Source organism: Pelmatolapia mariae, linkage group LG16_19 (assembly GCF_036321145.2).
Source record: "Pelmatolapia mariae isolate MD_Pm_ZW linkage group LG16_19, Pm_UMD_F_2, whole genome shotgun sequence".
Taxonomy (NCBI): domain Eukaryota; kingdom Metazoa; phylum Chordata; class Actinopteri; order Cichliformes; family Cichlidae; genus Pelmatolapia; species Pelmatolapia mariae.
Window position 1 is genome coordinate 11,766,802 of NC_086241.1, and position 21,256 is coordinate 11,788,057.

At 38.4% G+C, this 21,256-nt stretch overlaps 1 protein-coding gene across 6 annotated transcripts in view; it reads right to left on the minus strand.

Moving 5' to 3' along the window:
- Nucleotides 1–736: 736 nt before the first annotated feature.
- Nucleotides 737–21,256, minus strand: part of epha3 (eph receptor A3) — a 97,398-nt gene continuing 76,878 nt past the window's right edge. For 2 of the 6 annotated variants that reach the window (XM_063499590.1, XM_063499589.1), the window contains exons 11-17: nucleotides 20,469–20,654; nucleotides 16,820–16,881; nucleotides 14,747–14,956; nucleotides 11,807–11,956; nucleotides 11,376–11,569; nucleotides 6,892–7,047; nucleotides 738–3,376 (exon numbers count right to left, since the gene is read on the minus strand). In XM_063499590.1, coding sequence (XP_063355660.1) covers nucleotides 3,271–3,376; nucleotides 6,892–7,047; nucleotides 11,376–11,569; nucleotides 11,807–11,956; nucleotides 14,747–14,956; nucleotides 16,820–16,881; nucleotides 20,469–20,654 — 1,064 coding nt within the window. In that variant the 3' untranslated portion in view covers nucleotides 738–3,270. Of the gene's footprint in view, nucleotides 3,377–4,730; nucleotides 4,850–6,891; nucleotides 7,048–11,375; nucleotides 11,570–11,806; nucleotides 11,957–13,692; nucleotides 13,705–14,746; nucleotides 14,957–16,819; nucleotides 16,882–20,468; nucleotides 20,655–21,256 lie in introns of all 6 variants that reach the window. The other 4 variants (XM_063499593.1, XM_063499591.1, XM_063499588.1 and 1 more) reach the window with 4 other exon arrangements.

Here is a 21,256-nt window from a genome sequence, read left to right on the forward strand (position 1 = left end):
CCTACAATAATACAAAGAACAATGGACAGAAAAAACCCAAACAATCATGACCCCCTTTCAGAAAGTGCTTTGACAACAGTGGGAGGGAAAAACTCCCTTTTAACAGGAAGAAACCTCCAGCACAACCAGGATCAGGGACAGGCAGCTATGGACCATGACCAGTTGGGGTGAGGGGAGATAGATAGGACATCATGGTTATAAGAACTAAATTGAAATGGTTATTTAACTAACAAGCTAAACCAAGTTAAATATAATAACATTTTCTCAACTCTAATTAAACTCTAAGATCTAATAATTTCTTTAATTTGGAATTTTGATTCTGTGTATTTTAATTACATTATAAATTACCTGATTTTTATTTACATTTCACAAACCTACTGAGTTTAAAATAAAGGAAAGGTTCAGTTATTTTCTTATTGTAAAGTACCCTAGATTGTTATTACCAGTTCCATGAGTGCGGTTTTTGATGGTGTCTATCAGTGATCATTTAGACTGTATACTTCAAATGTTAATTTTGGGATTGCTTGAATTCTGATTTAAAAATTCTCTTGGGTGTAAAATTATAAAAAAGAAAAAAAGACATTTAATAATGTTTTAGATTTAAAAAACTTCCACTTGTGATCTATTTAACATGTGAATCATGCGCTCATAATAAAAAAATGTCGGCCTGCATGACTATGACATGATCAAATAAAAAAAACACAGGAGCAGGTCTGTCATCATCCGTTTTTTGGAAAATATTTTGAGAATATTTATTATAAAAATATAAATGTTTCCACTACAAATCATTTTACATTAGTAGACAAGGCGATCTACATTTCCACACATAAACTCTCACACAGACACTCGAATCAGACTTGAAACATAAATTTAGGAATCTGGATATAGGGCTCATAACAGTATTGCTCTCTCAGCTGTGTCATTTTTATAAAGTAAGTCTAGAACCAAAACACAGACAGCATTGACACAGTATTTACTCTACGCCCCTCCCCCCACCCCCCCCAAAAAACGAACAATGCACTGTATAATGTTAACAAATAAATAACGTAATCATAATTGCCTTTTTATTGTAGAAAAAAAACAAAGCTGACAAATATAATTCAAAACAAGATAAAATAAAATACAAATGCTTTTTCTCTGTTTTTTTAATTAAAAATGTTGCACAATTTTTATTCAGGCGTTTATACATACAAACATTTGTACAAAAAAGGGATGGACATGTACATATAGTGGGATCTGTAGTGCTAGTTGCCATAATAACAATGGTTTACATTATGTACATGCTAATTAAAACACATAGCAGCAACAGTAGCATCCACAGGTAGACCAAAGAAAAGAAGACAGGACTGACAGACTGACCAAGGCTGGGTTTCCCAAAAGCACCAAAATCACCCCATCTGTTAGACAAGTTTAATCTAGCGCCAAGGCAATAACATTTCATTTCAAAGTGCTGCAATACTGCGTACTAAGTGCTTGAAGAAACTTAAATATTGCATCCTTCTTGTTACATATTACCCAACCAAAAGCACAAAGTACCAAAGTGCCAGTTCAAAAAAATCTGGGTACATGTTGCACTGAGGGATTGACTGGGTGACATCAAAGCAGGAGACTAGCATCGTAAAGTACTTCACTGTACAAAGGTCTTCTAAGGTGCTTTTAGGAAAGCCCATACTGGAGATATGACGTACTTGGATACTATCTCAGAAAGCAATCATCTATTAGATATGCTGCATCTCTTTCAGGGCAAAATCTAGTTAGTTTAGGTAATAACCAACTCTATATCCCAAAGAGAACAGAGAAAGAAGGCCAAGACTTTCTTGACGTCAAACCAAAACCAAGTCCAACTACAAGAGGCACTCAACTTTTTTTTTGCATTAAACACACCAAAAATAATCGGTTAAAGTTAATTTTACAATATAACAAACTATTTTTTACACAAATTTTTCCAATCAAACAAAATGACGACTCCTAAATGGCTTTTATTAATAAATTATGAATTCAAACCTAAGTTACTGGACTATAACCTCAGATAGGCAGTGTTAATCTCAACCTACTAAACTGATCTTACACAGGCAAAAATTCCACTCTTTAGAAAGAAAATGAGAGTTGTGGGAGTTTGATGATGCTAACTTGTCTTCCCTAAAGAAGAAACATGAGCTCTGAGTATATTACACTTCTGCAATACATCAACAGCAGAAGCAGAGGGCTGACATTGATTTTACTTGTTTTCTCTCATCATCATCCCTCTGTTTCCCCTTTTCTTGCACATGTTTCTTAACCTGAATTCTCAGTTCTAGTTTGCTCCATTTTTCCCATCAGTTTGTCCTTGCTTGAGAAAACATAAGGAAGTATACATCCTGAGATTTCACACAAAGGGGTTACAGGGAGAACTGCACTAAAACTGTACAATATCTGTTCATAAGCACAAAGAACACAGATGTCACCATAAAGAAAAATCTGTGGGTGAAGTGATTTATGGCCCCTGTTATTTTTAAAGCACAGCATTCAATACATTTTACATGTGATAGACTCATGGCTTCCATACAATGAAATTATTCCACTGATTATATCATTATTGCTTTTAAGTGACATGTCTACTGAATGCAAATGCTATAGATCAGAGCTACAGAGTAAAATGGCTCGGTTAGCATCTCGGTGTGTCCATTCCAGCTGAGATCTCGTATGGATAGAGACGGTAAATGAAGGTAGTTGCAACAAAATCTCACGCTTCAGACTTCCTCACTCCAGGAGGGCTCCACAAGTGGGACAGCTGCTGCTGTCCGTCGTACTCTTCTTTGCAAGGTGTTTCAGTTGTTTCACTGCCTTGGACTACAGGCTGATTCTCGGGCGTGCTGTGGGTAAGCCATAATCATGGAGACGTCCGGCTATATGTTAATGCAGTCCTTGCCCTGCATCCCAGTACAGTTCTCCTTTGTCTTCCTGATCAGGTCTCTCTGACCTTCTTCTCTTTTCTCTGCTCTCTACCCCCCTCTTAGTCTGTAAGGCAACTCAACATGGGCACAGAGGGGCAGAGGGTTGAGTCAGCCAGTTACCTAGCAGGTAGAACTGAACTGAGCTCTTCTCCACTTCTCTGCCAGGACATCTTTCAAATGAAACAATGAAAGACATCATTTGAATCATGCCATATTTTTCCGCCATTTTCAGTCTGAATATGCAGCCACTGTGTTAGAGTGCAATTAGCAAACACAGTCTGTCAACACAGACCAACAGATAGGTCTCTGGTGGTTTTCATTTGTCGGGTCCATTTTTTTAAACAGGTACTGGGCCATTCTTGTTGTGAGAATCTAGGGCTTTCAAGCTGCTCACTATCTTCTTCTGCGGTCCTACAATAGTCACTCCAACCTTTTTTAGATCCCTGGTTTGCAAGAAAAGTGAGAAAAGGGGAGAGAGGGGCAGAGTGTGGTTGAAAAAAAATGGGACAAAATCAGACAGAGAGAAAGATGGGAAGGAAAAAAATTGAAACGTGTGCGTTAGTGATAGTAAATGTGACATCCGTGTGACAATAGTGGCATGCTCCCAGTGTTGCTCCCTTCGCTTCCCTGTGCGCCTGTCATTTGCAAAGGACTGCATTTCCCAGAAGGCTTCACTGACAGCTGCCATTATGACCCTGTCAGGGTAGAAAACAATAAAATGCGAGGGCCACAGTGGCAGAACAGAACTACTCTTCTGCATTGCATTAAGCTGGATTTCTTTGACAGGTACACATAATTTTGTGAAGAGGAGCAGCACAGGGACATGTGTTGAACACGACACTGGTTCATAAACTGGTTCTGTTAAAGCGTTAATACTCTTAAAAGCTCTTAGAAGGTTGGTTACTTTACATGCATTCAAAGAAAAGACCACTTGAGTTAACTAGAATACAGTTGTTAAGAGTGTTATACAGTGTAAACCTGAAATAGACAAAGCAGTTAGTCAGCTTAATTTAAATATTGCACCATTTCTTCAAAAATAAACATACACTACCAAAAGCTTTAAAATACATACAAAGCAGTACACAGAGTATTGATTTTACAGTACACAGCAATCACAGCACATGTTAGGACTCTTTTCTCCTAAATATTGTATTGTATTAGTAGAAGCAGTGGGATTATGGCATTACTGCAAGAAACTCTTTCAGCCATTTTAGAGCTTTTTAAAAAAATCAAAACAATGCTTTTATTTTCCATATGCAAGCAGAAAGTTTAGTTTGAAATAGAGTTAAAAAATATAGATACAATTTGAAAACCCAGAAACTGACAGTGATCCAAATTACAGATTCTGCCTTACTTTGTGTGACGATTTTAAGGGATAGTTGCTTCAGTGTTGATTATACAAATTATTTTCTGTTGTCAAGTTGACACAATACTTGGGTTTACAACTATCTACCTTTGCAACAAAAAAGATAAATAAATAATCTGTAATTTATAAGTTTTTCATTTTGTCTGTTTTCTGGTCATTAGCATGCAAAAGAGGCTGAAACCAGCATCTACTGCTGATTATGTGTGAAATACTAATCAACATTTACACTGTATTAGTATTTTGAGCACCAAATCAGTAGTCCTGTTTTAGAACATGTTGCATTTTACTCTTTTTTATAATTACAGCCTAAAATGGGATGAAGTTACCACTCAATAAAAACTAACTATCCCTTCAAAGGTCAGACAAGTGAAAGCCCATCAGTGGTTCTGGAGGTTATTGATCTTAGACCTAGGCCTTGGTCCTCCACCCACCATCCAGAGCTTGAGTAGGGTGGAGAGGAGCTGGGTGTTAGAGAGTGGTGATCCCCATGGATGGCTCCCATTCTGGGCAAGTGGCTTGTGTGACGTGGACCTCCGTCAGAACCACTCTACTGAGAAACAGCCAGGCCCAGCAATGTTAACACATTAAACTAGATATTATTGTTATGGGTGGTATTAGCACATTTTGTAAGAATAAACACAAACTGCTTATCTCACCTCTGTGGCAGACAAGACATCAATGATGACTTGTCTGCCATGAGAATGTTTTCTTTAATGGGTAATAAAAATAAAGTGTATAGATTGTGATTATATTGTATACTGATTTATTTTTTTGTGTGTCTATCACATTGTAAAAAAAAAAAAAGATCCTAAAATGATTTGAAAACATTTTGACATCGACAGTGTACAGGTGAAAAAAATACTCCAAATGATGCAGTATTTATATGTCAGTCCATCTTCTCTTCTTGAAAAAGGATTAATCAATTACTCCAACAGATGACTCAGCACACTGCGGCCGAGTATGATAACTGTTCCTCTGAGGTCAGAGCATTGCCAGGCCTTGTGCTGAATATCAAGGACTAGATTAAGACTGTACAGATCAATACAGAAATCTATACAGTGCAATTCATAGTCTGAGCCAAGGCTTCTGCCTTGTAGCTGAGCTTAGGTGCCTTAGATGAAGCCTTCAGTGGATTAATACTGCAGTGATCCAATTTAGCATCTAGCCACTGAAAAGGCATTGTAGACCAATATAATATGTTTAGTGCACGATTCCTTCAGTGCAATTTGTCTTTGATGTATTTTGTCAATACTGATTGTGGATTTCCACCTAGTCTGTGCACTAAATATAACATCTTAAGATAACTTTTTCATAGATTAAACACATTTATTTATCACATTGGATAGTGACTTATAAGAGAAGAGAAAAAAACATTTTGTGTAGTACTCCTACACAAGAAAAGAACCATAATAAAAATTACAGGAAGCTGAAAGTATATATTTCCTCTACAGCAAGAATTAAGCGCTCTGTGTGGAAAATAAACACACTTGAGCTTGTCTTAAGGTAGTACAGAGCATTACGTATAATATTTCCAGGAAAAGCTATTCTGTTCCAGTTACAAGTCAATGAAGTCTACAGTTGGCATTGTGAGGAGGTCTGCTAAACAACAGCTTTTTTTAATATCAGCTCCAACCAATTTAACATAGTTTAAACTCATGCACAACACACAATCCTTCTTTCCAGCATATTAAGCCCAACACAGTTAATGACTCCCTGCTTTGTACAGTTATTGAGTTACAACTGCTTGTAGTACTGACCACCAGTCCCCAATTGCCCCCACAACTGCTATCAACGCAGAGAATGGCTGCTTTGATCACAGTGATTAGAAATGTCCAATTATTTACTCTGTCACATTCCACATCAATTAAACTAGCAGCAGGCCAACAGAGCGAGGAAAAAGGAGGACAGGGAGAGGGAAAGAAAGGGACCGAACAACAATACACACTGTAGGACCTACTTTCTTACCAAGTGAACATACTGTAGGTCCTATATTGTGTGCTCGCCAGTTGTGATTTCTCTGGATGTGGCTGCCAAATAATTTTCGAGCAATCTATCCTTGCTCTATTCTTTGCATTTTAATGCTTTACAGCACAGAGAGTGCCATGTCTTTGCACACCTACTTGACAGCTATGCCTTCATTTTCTCTTTCAAAGGCCCCTCTCGCTACTCTTTTATCTTGTCAAATCTCCCCTTTCATTCTCTCTCTCAATAGCTTCTCTCTTATTCCCATTCCCTCATGGAACTCACAACTCTTCTACCCTCTCTCTCTCTCTTTCTCTTTTTTTTGATTTCTCTTTTTTTTTTCTCTTTCTTTCAATGCTCTCACCTTCCCCTCTGGTCATACTTGCAGCCTTGAAAGCATAGCTAAAGACCTGTCTTTATGAGTTACCATGAGTCTCATCTGGACACCTTTAGTAATGGCTCTATAGCTTTCTTTACTTAGTGAGAACAAGAGAATGTGTGTGCTTGTTCTTCACCAAGAGTCTCTTCAAATTCCTGGGCCTTACCTCTGATACTTGGGCCCTGTAAACACTGCTGACATGAATAGGCAAAGAAGCCTAATGTGTGTGTCTGTGTGTGTTGTTGCCTTACTCTGTGGAGGTTTTGGCCAGTGTGTCACAGGAGCTGTAGCTGACCCCAGAGAAGGCCTCCTTGCAGGGCAAGGTCCTCATTCCATCCATCCAGTCGCCCATCGTTCCCACTGAGGGGACCTCTGAACTGCTTCTGTCCAACAGCAAGTTGGCTGGCCTGACAGAGAGGAGAAGAATAAACAAGCGGTCAAGGGAGAAGCAAACATATCAATAAGTGATGATGAACCACTTGTAAGATTTCCATGTCCTAGATGTCATTAGAGTTCACATCATACTGTAGTTTAAGGAAAACAGGAGAATAAACACCACCAGGTATCACAGTTTCTGTTTTATCTACAGCCAGCTGATGTCACAGTGAACTAGTCCTACAACTATGTATATATAACATATATACAAAGCATATATAAAGTATATTTTTTTGGGGTGTATGCTCTTATATTGTCTTTTCAAGCATACACTATTGCACCATTTACAGAGTCTGGAGCATGTCAGACATGTCAGAGTGTGTGTGCAAAATGGTCTGCATGCTTAGCAGTCTGAGAAACAGTTTGGCAACTGCATTTTCACAACAGACATCAGCCTTTGTTCATTGTTCATGCTATCATCAGCAGTCATTGCTTCACTGTCCTTTTTTATTATTTTGAGCTAGCAATGTTTCTGGCTAATTCCGTCATTATTTCCTGTAGCAGATGTACCATGCAGCAGAACGTAACATTAGATTTGATTAGACTTGATGGTTTCAATTGGATCAAATCATATTAAATGCACTGCGTTGGGCTTTAAAATGCTCAGTCAACAGTAGAGGGTGAAGGAAAAACTGCAGGCACTGTTGTGACTAGCTCTGATTGATGTTTGCCAAAGAGAGGGGGGCTGAGGAACAATGACGGGTAAAAAGACTCACAGAGAGTAAGAAAGGTACATTAGAGCTGGAGAGTGCAGAGGGCCCAAGGAAACAATGTGCTTTATTAATGTCGACTTTCAGATACCGCAACTCATGTTTATACAAATGTGATTCCCTCAGCTACTGTGAAACCTGAGCACATTAGTGCAGCAAACGGGAAACAAAGCCAAACCATATCAGGTCAAACTACAGCTCATAACACAATAATCAATCCAGTAGTAGCACATTGTGCATTTTCATTTTGATTTTCTGAGTATCATCTAAAACTGGGTTCCAGAAACTAAGGACACACTGCATTTGTCACAAAGATCAGATAAATACACCTGTGCCAAGATATGTATGGCGCTCAAGGGAATACAGCAAAGCAGGACAAAAAAAAAAGAACAACAAAAAACAGATAGTGCTCCCTTGGGGAAAACTATTCATAGCACTGTAAACAAACTCATTAGAATACCAGAAAGTCCACCTCTGCCTAATTGACTTGGAAATTGGCAAGGAAGTTTAAAGCCACTCTAAATGTGCCAGGGTTTGTGTACCTACAGAAAAAAAGGTATAATTTCATAAGATATGTTACGTGCTTTCTTCACCTGCTCTAATTAAAATGTATTTTATTGATTTAATTTTCTTTAATTAAATCAATATAATATAATTAAACTATAATCACAATGATGCCAGAACCAAAAATCATATAGCTCCCACTGAGCAATGGTGTCAGAAACAGCACACTAAGCCAACAAAATATTAGGCACATTGAGATTATTGAGATGGTATCCCAAGTGGTGACAGGAGAAAAGAAGAAAAAGAAGGAGAAAAAAAGATGCACTTGAGGTGGTGGAGTGGGTGCTGTTACAGTGATTGAGTCTTTTCCTGCCAGATCAGAGGGTTGTCAAAATGCTGAGGGCCCCCAGGACCCCCTGGAAAGATGGTTTGTCTGCAAAGGAGGGAATTGAGGGCTAGATGGAGGGGGTGGTTTGCATGAGCACAAAAAGAAAGTAATATGTGAATCTTCTGACAGTAGAAACCCATTAAAAAAATATTTTACATATGTGTTACTTCTTTTTGAAAAAAGAGAAAGAGGAATCAATAGAGATTTTTGCTGATATTTGCTGGAAAACAAATCAGGAAAAATCAATTAAGATATAGAAAAGATAACTATCTTCCATTTAAAGTTTTGGGCTATAAAAAAAAATTCTTTTTTTCAGGATTATTGATCTTCTTCCCTCCCCTCCTACACCCCTTTTTCTTTGTATCTTTGATCTTTTTTCCTCTTTTTGTCTCATTTTTTCCCTTCTGCTGTCTCCACTGAGAGGTAAACTGCAGATGACCTTGATTCGTTTCCCTTATCATTTTCAATGTTTCCTTTGTTGTTACATTTTCAGCAACATCTTGTTGCAGCTCAAGAGACACAATGATTGGTGAGGAAACAGAGATATGTGATGAATTGGAAAATCATAAAAAAAGCATCTGTCTGAGACTTGGGGTTTGGGGCGGGGGGGTAATGTCTACTTAATACTATATATCAAAGCACAAAACACCCACTTGAAAATATAGACGAAAATATGACTACATCAGAGAGAAAGGGAGTCGGGTTACATATTCCCTTTTTTCGCTGTCATTAAGCTTCCCTTTTTGTTCTGTAGTTCTCCTTGTTTTAATCTCCAAATAATCAGCACTATGCCATCTTCTGATTTTTGAGCTCACAAAAAAGGGAATGAAATTACCTTTAACCGTGACAGCTCCAAGGCAATTCAAGGACAGTTTAGACTGATATTTAGGGGTAATATTAGCCCTTTCAGTTGCAGCCCTTTGCTGCCACTGCCAAATTGGATGATATCATGTAGTTTTAACCAGTACTCTGGTGGGCTGAGGAAAGCTAAACTGACATTTTGATTTGATTTCAGCAACAATACGTGACTGTGCTTCGAATTCTTTGTTCAATTTATTTTCACTGTGGCGTTTTGGTAGTGTCTGTGCTAACAGTTTAAGAATTTTTGGTAACTGAATTGAAGTATTGTTCATCATATGTAATGGCAACTATTCTATTTAACTTCTATCCAGTTTTTCATACTTGTGACTTTTTAGATATTCTCATCAACATATACCTCTCTGTGATAAATGCCTGTGTTCTTTTCTACTATCAGGTTTCCATTCACAGTTGAATGTTTGCCCATTTCAATTGCCAAGCATAGTCCAGGCACCAATCCTTGTTGCTTCCCAAGTCCTTTTATCCAACCTATGTTCCTGGCCTCTTTGGATAAAGGTTGATATTTGAGATATTCTCTATATAAATATTTTAGATTTGATAAAATTTTGAGTGTTATGTATTTAAAGGTAATACTGTAAGCAGCCATTGGCATGCTTTGTTGTGCAGAAAAAAACCTACGTTTGATTTAGAAAGTGCGATTGCAGCAATCTCGTGTAATTTAGACACCCTGAAAGTTAAGTCAGATACACAATGGCTTCTAACCTCTACTGGACTCCAGTTGGCCCATAATTAGCCCCTGACAGTCAACCTTGGCCTTCTGACTCTCTCATCATCCATATGCAGGAAGAGTAAACTGACCAGGTCCCACCCTCGAAGTTTCCAGATGCTCTACTTGGTTCACAGGCTTTGTTCTGGGCTTTGTGGAGGAGGGGGTATTGCATTAGCCAGCCAGGACAGCCCTGAGACAAACGAGGTGTGTGGAGCTGAGTGCAGCTGCTCCCGCTGTGCAACTGCCGCCGCCACCACACACATACACACATACGCACAGAGAGTTCTCATAAATCAACGCACCAGCCTCTGTCGGCCAGCCTGTGCTCACCCAGTGTTAAAAGCCAATCAGGAAAATTACATGCAAACTCCAAGGGACCTATTTTCACTTTCTTAAGAAATCATTAGTCAATGTTACTAGCTTTGACGTCTACATAATACCATGGCCGTCTGCTGCAGACCCAATGCCTGTATCCCTTCTTGCCCAGGACTGACAAGTGTATGTTGCCCTGCTTACCCACACACCCCTGGGAGAAAATGACTGATTCAATAAAGGCAAGGAACAAAGCATTAACAAGGGCAAAAAAGAAAGTAATGTGAGAAACAAATAAGATAACATTTTTGAAAATATCAGAAAAGATATCTGATACATTTTCTAGTGGTGCTAATTTGCGTTTAAATCTTACAAGCAGAAGAAATAGGCGGTGTTTATATTGAGCTCCTTTGTGTACAGGTGGTAAGACGAGTGAAAGAAACTTCCCCATCCCAAATTTTCATGACATTAAAAATGTTAAATTATGTTATTGAGAAGTAGAGCTTTCACAAATATGCTGATAATATGTCTAGTGATCACCAGCCAGAACTTTATATGACCTAAAATAGAGTACTGGATTGTCTAGTACATGGCAATAAAATTAAAAGAAGAAGAGAAAAAAAGAGCAACTTAGAAACCATTCAAGACTAAGAGACATTCACCAGCCTTGCATGGTCTTGACCAGCAGTTCTGGGGTTTTTTTTTTCGTATTTTCTTAAGTGTAAAGTTTTATATATGCAAGTGACAAGCACCTAAAAATGATAATGAAAACAAATACACGTAAGATGGCTTTGATACCTGGATGTGGTGTTCGCTGTGATTTTGAGGCTACCGGGGTTGCGGATGAGTTTATCCAGGATGCTAACTATCTGCTCAAACTTGGGCCGATTGTTCCTCTCTTTTTGCCAGCAGTCCAACATGAGCTGATAGAGGGTGGCAGGGCAGTCCATGGGTGGGGGCAGTCGGTAACCTTCATCTACAGCCTTTATTACCTTTATGAGGAACAACACGGACAGCATTTGAAAAAAGGCAGATAATATTCAGAACAAAATGCATTGTAATAGTAAGTGATTTTTTTCTCAGTTTTATAAGAATACTTTACTAGAGTACGTCTTTCTGTATCTCGTCTGAGATACAGAAATTTGTCAAATGTGCAAAGGTGGTAGCCCTGCAGATGTGGATGTGTACCTATTAAAGGAATGCAATTTTTGCAAATAAATAGAACTTACATCCTGATTGGACATCTCCCAGTATGGTCGTTCCCCATATGACATCACCTCCCATAGCACAATGCCATAACTCCAAGCATCACTGGCAGATGTAAACTTCCTGTAGGCGATAGCCTCTGGAGCAGTCCACCGAATAGGGATTTTACCTCCCTGAAATGCAGACAATGAGAGGTCATTCATTGAGCTCATTTTGAGTTTCAGTCATTCAATCTGTCATTGAAAAACATCAATAATTCTTGAGCATAACTAATTTTCTACCTGAAATTGTGTTTTTTTTTTTTTTTGGATAATTTTGATATTACATCTTAAAATCTTTAAAAAGTTTTTAAAAATAGTATTTCAAAGTTTAGTACTGCTCGTGGATATAAATATTTAAAACTGGATGCATTCTTGAGCAAAATTTCTGAAAACCAGAATTTGGATCTGAGGTGCAGGTTTGTGTCCGATGCAAGAATATTTCTTATGAATATTATTTAGGCTGTTCTGAAACCCCTAAATCCTGGTGGGCTTTGTGGTTTGGATTTAAGTGTGGAGATCACAGCTTCAGATTCAAAACTGTAACAATTGTAAAAATAATATTTTTATTATTTTTTTCCAGTGTGGTCTGGAAGAGTCTAAAGTTCATGTTTCCTCACAGAAAGGTGGGCCATGCATAAGCTTTTTTTTACCTTCTACTTTCATTTCATTGTCTTTAATTAATTTGTTTTCCCAGACTGGCAAAAAAAAAAAAAGTCTAAGACTTCTAAAAAAGACTTTAAACTGTCACATAAGGGGACATTGAACTTTATTGTAACAAAACACATTATATTAAGATTTAATCAAAATGGATTATCATCAGTCTTAAAGAAAGTTAAAGCCAGAAAGAAAAACCCATTCATCAAATTATAATCCAAGGTGCCCTGGATAACCCCTTACTAGAGTGTGTAGCTGTATTTGTCATTTTAGCTAAAAATCAAGACAGATGAACAAAATGGATCATAGGATAGGAGGCTGATGGTAGCCAAAGTTAACAGAAACCTTGGCCCAATCAGCTGGGTTTTGCCTAATGCTGTGCAGTCACACATGCTGCACTCTAAACTTTACATTCTTCTATTACTATTTCCATACTGAAGGTTATGGAAATAATGGGGAATGTATGTGAGAATGAAATGCAGACAGCCAACAAATGGCGGCACACATAAAGCAGTTTACAAAGAAACACTTTATAAATATAAACAAGAAAATACACTCTGCTCTTGCACCTATACCATACCCAGCTGCTGCACAAAGATATTAAAGTCTAAAATGTGCAGAAATACCCTTAAACGTGGGACGCACATGCATGTAAACATGCACGTATGACCACAAACTTTTGATTTTTCCTAAAAAACAATGACTAAAGAAGTGGAGAGAAAAAAAATCCACTGAAGCCCACATGTGCTAGCATTGTCAGTTACTTTAATGCGGCAGAGTTTATTATTCTGTCTCATTATTTCAGATTATGAATTTCTGGGAGAAAGGCAAACGGCACACTGACTGTTTATTTGACAAGCCATTCTCAGCCAGAAAATTATACTCTGTCTAAAAGGCTGCACGCATGGTTAAGACCACAGATTCCTCAGTTGAGAATGGCCACACACGCAGACACTTCCAAAGGTTAAGATCAGTGTCTGGATCATAATTTGCCTACTGGGTGTGTTTCAATTCGAGCATCTAATGCTAAGGCGAATAAGAAATGCTTTTACGATAATTTGTTTTTTAAATATAATGGAAATAGTGGAAAGAAATCAATAAATCAATAAATGGCATAAAACATCCAGGTTCTGGTACTCAAGGTAGGTTTAAAAAAGCAATCAAAGGCCTTTATTTCACAGGTCTAATGACATTAAAAATACATGAATGCATACCAGGTTATGCTTCTTCAGGATGTAGAGATGCAAAGACACAAACAGAGCAATTAGAGCTTCTCTCACCACAGGTGTGCAAATCTAATTACATGCATACACTTCTTTCTGAAAAATTGAATTGCCCAAACTTACTGGGAGACCATCTGTAGGATTCCATTTTTATGATCTTTCTCATAATACTAATTTTCCATTGCCTATGTGCTATTATTACATCGTTATGGGAAGTATCCTAAGTGGATTTCCAAGGTAAGTTGAAACACATATTTTCCATCATCGTAAGAAGCACTGTAAATGTCTGAAATTGTCTTCTTGGCACTTACCCTTTTAAATATGCCTCTAAAAGCGAGACATGATACTTTTTGAAAGTATCGGTGCTTTTCCTCCTAAAGGATGAACTTTATCAACTACTGTGTATCACCAAAAAGCAACCAATTCAGAATTTATTAGCCTGTCAAACGGCTTTTATAAGTTGCAATCAGCCCAATAGATCTGGCCAGTAGATGCCTTCTCTACTAGCTGCAGCCTCAAGAGGCAGTTCCTGCCATTGTTGTATACAGACACCAACAGATTATGCAGGATACCTCAAAAAGTTATCTGAAAAAAGTTAAATCTAAGAAGTAAAAACCTCTGTCACATTATGAAAGCAAATGACAGTGGCAAAGCCCAACTATATTCTTCTCAATGAGACGCATCGTCTTATGGCACATGGGGCTTTAATGGTCTTCCCTATGACCTTCCAGTTTGGGATATGTGGATTTATGTCTGCCCTTTAACAACTAGTTTTTTAAGTGTCGTTCACCCTTGCTGTGATATGTGAGGGGAACAGGTGCACAGTATCTGTGTCTGTGTATGTGTGATGACAAAGACAAAGACAAAGACCGGAAGAGGATGGAGTGTGTTGTCCATTTGTATTGACATCCCCCCCAAAAAATTAAAACCTGACTGTGTGTGTTTTTTGGTGGGGGGATTATTTTTGCTGGAGAGGATGTATATAGAATTTATATAAAACAGTGTTGTCTTTAAATGTTTTATTTGTATTTGTATTCCAACTCACCCTAGTTGTGTAAGCAGCCTCCGGGTCATCCTCCAGCACCCGGGACAAGCCAAAGTCTGACACTTTACACACCAGATTGCTGTTGACCAAAATGTTTCGAGCGGCCAAGTCTCTGTGAACGTAACCCATGTCTGACAGATACTTCATGCCTGAAGCAATACCGCGCAGCATGCCAACCAACTGGATTCCTGTGAACTGGGCATCATGTTTCTAAAAAGACAGATAAAAGAAATAATTAAAGAAAGAAAAGCGTGCTTTTCCCTTTATGTTACACGTTAACATACATTATATAGTACACAAAGGGAATCTGACCTTTTGGGGTATTTGCATAAAATGAAACTTTTCTGCATTACTGTCCACAGGATTTTCATTAACCTTTAAAAATCACCTTTGACATTATGTACCTCATCTTTCGTTTCAACTATGAAATCCCAGAGCCAAATACAGAGTAATGTATGGAAATAAGGATTAGACCATAAAAATGAATTTCTTTTTTAAATAAATCACTGCTGTTATTGTGGAGCAGTTTTCATATGCTACATATGTGATGACACACATAGACAATATGAAAACTGGCATCCACATATATATATGTTTGAACGCTGTATATTCATCAGAAAATCATATAATGTGGAAAAAAGGGATATAATGCATTTCCATGGCACATTATCCAATGGATTTTTATAGCCAAATGTTTGCCAGGTGTTGAGTTGCAGCAGTCAAACATATAGTGGGTGAGATGTAAACACAAAGCACATTTTATTGTTTGCACTGGCAAGCAGCGGTGTTTACACTGATTCAAACTGGCAAGAGTTCATAACTAGGCATATATGTTCTGTGATCTGCTGCTACTATCTGGATATGAGATAAATATAAACTGAGGAAACATGAGGAAAGCCATATGAATTTTTTTTTCTTTTAGGAAGATCTGTCCTTTTGTGCTCAGTATCCATACTGCTTTCATTTTGTCTGTTCTTGCTGCTCTTTGTATCTTCTGCTGCCCTGCATTGTCAAATTCATTCCATTTAGAATTTGAGCATAAATACTGTTATCCTATGGTTTATGTGTCTGTGTTGTCTGTTTAAGGCAATCATCCATTCTTCTCTATGTTTTTAAATTCAATTTAAATTATCATCTCTTCCAAGTAACTGCAAGTTATGTAAATTTTGCATGGTGACAGTTTTTGAAGTAACTTTTACATTTTTCTTTCAAAACTATCTATCAATAGGCTTTCATTAGGCTCTTTGTAGCTAGTATGGCTTGTCTGTATACATTGATAAAGATTTATTTTCACATGAAATGGCTTATTCTGAGTGTATAATAAGTATGTTTTTCTCTAAAAATCAACCAGACCTTCCACTTCATTTTGAACCATTAGTGGCCAGGACACCTGGTTTAGTCACTTCAAAGCTTTGTAGATTCATAACACAGACATAAGCTAAAGCGCAAAGCTATGAATTTCCGTGTGCGTGCGTGTGTGTTTATGACACATTTTCAATGATGAAGTGCAGGCCTCTGTAAAAACGTCGGCAGACAACAGCTACACGTCCTGGATTTGTCTACGTGTGTTGCAGACGCATGTGGAAAAAGGCTAAAACAGGCATTAGTACACATGCTTTCATGCCAGTGTTGCGGCTTGGCTGCCGTGCTTTGGCTAATTTCAGTAAGGCAGGTCAATTTCTCTGTAAGAGACAGAGGCATGGCAAGAATCACATTCAGTCCTGGCTGAAAGAGCAGTTCAAAATATTTTGTTCGCTGACAAGGTGTAAGAAGAGTACAGCTGAAAGAAATCTGCTAAAACCAGCATATCTCAGGTACTTTATAGTGTCTACAGTGCAATGTGTTATAGTGTAGTGTTAAAACGTACTATATTAGCTGACTGTCCTAATTCGTTTCATATATAAAATATAAATAATACTTACATAAATTATAAAACAAGAACCTATGACAAAGCTGACATTGAATGTTTCTTAATTTTCAGCTAGCCATTAATTGTTCGTTGCAAAACTGGTTTGGGTTTGTACCTCTTCAGTGCATTAAAATTCCATAAGTGTGTTTTTAATTATTACTCACTCTTAAGAAGCTGTCAAGAGATCCATTTTCCATGTACTCGGTGACGATCATGACAGGTTTACCTACAACAGGAAGATTTCAATAAATTCCCATATCATAGGACTAAAAACATTTAGTGCAATAACATCCTGAATACTTTAAAAAAAACAACAAACAATGAAAGAAAACCCTCTTTTGTGCCAGTATTGTATTGATTTTAGATTTATTCTCTGAAACAAGCAAAATAATAATGAGTCAACATTAAGAGCTGTACCTCGACATTAAACAGATGTACACAGACCCTGAGAGTGACCAGGCTGAACGTACTCTCTGTTCTCTCAGTTACACTCACATGCACGCCTACATACACACACGCCCACTCACACCAGAATGAAATGATCCTAGTCATAGTTTTAGGGTCCCAGCAGGTCACCTGTCAGAGTGTGACATCTTTATTTCTGTGGAAGATCTGGCTGTAAATCCATGCTGCCTGCTATCATCTGTACCTGATCAGACTGTGGCCAGCACAAAGTTTATTACAGAGGGGGGAAAGGGGGGAAAAAACTCTTTAAGAAAGCTTTAAATCAGCCATGGTTAAATGAACAGCATCCATGTCAGGACTTGTTTGTGCCCCAGATGGCTTTGTTCTCTCAGCTTCACTCTTGACTTACCACCAGCCATATTCTTCTTTTCCATTTTTTATTCTGATTAATGTGCCCTGCTCCCTCCTCTTTCATTCCTGACCTACCTTTTCTCTATCATACCTGCCTCTCTTTCCCCATCACCCCATCCCTCCCTCTCATCTCCATCCCTCTTGCATGTATTAATGTGAACCAACCCCACATCTGGAAAGAAAGGGACTTTTTTTTCAGGAATCGCGCAGGCTGAAGGGAGAGGGTGACGGAAGTAGTTGTGAAAAGAAGCAATCTATTAAACTCAATGGAAATTTTAAGAAAGGGGCCTTTTCATGAATCTGCATTGTACTGGTAATTCATTTTCTTTATCAGAGCACATTTAAACAAAAGAGATGTTGTGAATTTCAGCTTGAAATGACTCTGAAAGATTTTGAATCTATTTCAACTGATTCTGTTTATTTACATCTTACCAGAGTAAGCGTAGCTACATAAGTGAAGTTGACAAAATAAAAATAAACTGACTCCCACTGTGTTATGAGGTATGCACACGATAATTTATGCTAGCAATTGTTTCTTCCAACTTTTTACCTGGAAAAAAAAAGGAGTTTCTCAGTAAGACATAGCCTTTTTTTAAAAAGGGAGAGTAAACTCACAGAACAGCATGTCTCAGGAAAGTTGCACCAATTTCACTTACAATTAGAGCAAAAATCTCTCATCATTTAAACACCGTCACAGGACCAGTACAACACCCTCCACCCACACCCTGTCCCAAAAAGGCTGTGATGGATTGTTCAGTTTAACAGAGAACTGCTTTTATAGTTGCAGACGGGAATGCACGCACCCGGTCCTCCCTCCTGTCCTCCGCCCCTTCCTTTCCCCTCTTTCTCTCTACTTTCAACATTGGCAACAAAGATAAAGGCCCCCAAGCCCCTTTGTTCTGCGGACCCAAGTGTGAGTGTACTTGTATGTGTGCAAGTGTGGATGTATGAGCTTGAGCAAGAAGTGTGCACGTGTGCGTGTGTGTGTGCTCCTGCAAATATGCAGCCTGTGGATCAGCCAAAAGCACCAGCAAGGTAAATGGGGTGTGAAAGTCTCAGGATTATTAAGAATTAACAGGAGCAGCTTAATAAATCACCCGACAGCAGTGTGCATTTGTGTGTGTGTTTGTGTGTGTGTAGGCGTGTGTCTGTGTGTGGGAGCATATCAAATGGACCTCCTAAAACTATGCCCTGCACTCATGCTGCTCCTACTTATGCACATGTGCTCAGGGCATCTCTCCAAATGTCATGTGCGAAGTAGTGAATTTGGGGCCTCCCCTATTAGTCTCAAACCAGAAAATGAAACCGCAGTCTTGTGTTATTGCAGCATTTCTCACAGGTCGGACGTTAACAGGAAGAGTGGTTTAAGATGTATTAGGCAAACAATGTGTGATGAGGGATCACACACATGCACACACACACACACACACACACACACACACACACACACACACACACACACACACACACACACACAGACTTTCACTTTCAGAGTGGACTGATTTCATTCATCAGTACAGTGCAGAACCATGCCGTACGTTCTAACTGAAAAATTATTCTAAAAGAGACAAAACTGGATGAAGGAGTATGATTAGCTTCTGTTGTTCTGGTTACTGTTTTCTATTATTTGACCTTATTTACTGACATTATTTTACAAATACATGCGTATTAGCATGTTTAACAAGTTTCTCCTACAAAAACTGCATAAGTGACAGTTTAGTAACATAATTTGTGTTACTGTTGACTCAAAATGATACGTTATAAGATATTAACTGGTGTTGTTCTGTCTTCCTTCTATTGTTTTGTCCTTCATCCCTCCTTCCTTCCTGCTTCCTTTGTGTTATTTCTTCGTGTTTTTCAATTTTTCCATCCTTCCTCCCTTCCTTCCATCCTTTCTATCTTTCTATTGTTTGTTTGTTTATTTATTTCATTCTACTGTCATTACTTTCTTTCTCCCTTTGTTCCTTCTCTTGTTCCTTTCTTAACTTCTTTTTTGCTTCTTCTTTCTTTTGCTTCCCTCCTTCCCTCCTGTTTCCTGCCTTCTATCATTCTTTCCTTGCTTCCTTTGTTTCTTTTGGCGTTCCGTCCCTCCTTTCTTTTTTCTACTTTCCTTCCATCCTTCATTCCTTCCCTCCCTCCTTTCCTTCCCTCCTTTCTTTTTTCTTTTTTTTCTTCTTTCTTTGTAGAGATGAAGCATAATCAGAACAATATGGTTTACATGCCCAGTTCATTGCTGTTTGGAAATTACGTTACATTGTAAGACTGGGCTGTTTTTGATTACAAGTCACGGCAGTAAGTTGCTAAGAAGATAAGTTAGGGAAGCAGGTAAAACAAGTTGATGTAAGACAAGGTGGAGACGAGGAAGCAAAGAACAAATGAGACGGAACAGAAGAACCTAAAATCCAGAATAATAAAGAGAAGGCAAGTTCACTTGGTATTTTATTCTACTCTTTAGAATAACAATACTGGCAGAACTACTTAACAAGCCAAGTGCCGCAGGGAAATATAGAGGCCAGGACTGTTTCTTTGCGACAAAGTTCAGACTCATTATTTCCCTTTTCTGCAGTCATTCCATTTTAAAGAGGCCTTCTGTGTGCTAATGATAGTCTTATAAAGAGGCCCAGAGGGAAGCTAGTCAGAGATATGGATTTATGGATTTATGCCTGCTTTGGACACAGGCTTTGATCAGAGCACATTGATCTGCAGAGATTTACACCACGGCAACTCAATAAAACTCCTTTGCTCTTTCACAGAAGTGTCAGCCACTTTCGAGCCATTTGTCAAAGACAACTGCAAATCCGGAATCGGTAAAAAGACTCTCAGGAGAAGCCTGCTCTCTTATGGAATGTGACTAAAAATTGTTGTGTTCTGTGAAACATCATGCTTCTGAAAAAGTAAGTGCTTCATAGATTAATATTCTCTAAGAACCAGGATAACATATAATTATCAAAATAGCACCTGGTAATTCAATTCTCTTCAGTTTGTCGTGGAACTTACTGCGTGTTACCACCCCCTCCAGCCTGATGATGTTAGGGTGGTCAAACTGTCCCATGATTGATGCCTCAGAAAGGAAGTCCCGCCTCTGTTTGTCTGTATATCCACCTTTAAGAGTTTTGATGGCCACGCAGATCTCCTTTTTGCTGGGCAACTTCAGGCGACCACTGCAGACTTCTCCAAATTCACCTAAAGATAAAATAAAGGCAAGTTTTCTGTATGACGTCTATGACATCGCCATGAAAAGCATTTTGGAGTGAATATGGCTAACTTAACTAGCTCTCTTGGACCAGAGTACATGATCAGCAGTAAAACCACAAAGACAGGTTGCATGCTGATACTCCTTAAACCTACGGCTAGGTCAGCTTCACCACTGAGAGCCCAGCATCTAGCATAGCATGAGGCAGAAAATCCTGACTGCTCTGATGTACAACAGGGGTTCAGATGTTGTTTAAGGTGTTACAACATATGATTTTTACAGCTGCCTGTCAGTGATTCATTCAGACAAAGCTGCAGATCATGAAGGATCTTAAAATATCCATCTGTAATAACTTAACTCCAATTAATCAGGAAATGCTTTGGTTGATGTTGGACAAAAAACAGCATTTCCTGATTAATGCATTGCGTGTAACCATAGCCAAAATAACAAAGTGAATAGACAGCAATACAACTTTTCAGCTTCATTTATATGTCGAATTAAAACACAAAATGACTTAACATCCACTCGGGGAGAGCTCAATTAGCATTCTTCGCTGGTGAGGGGATGCATGAATTTCAGTTACTACTTGTAA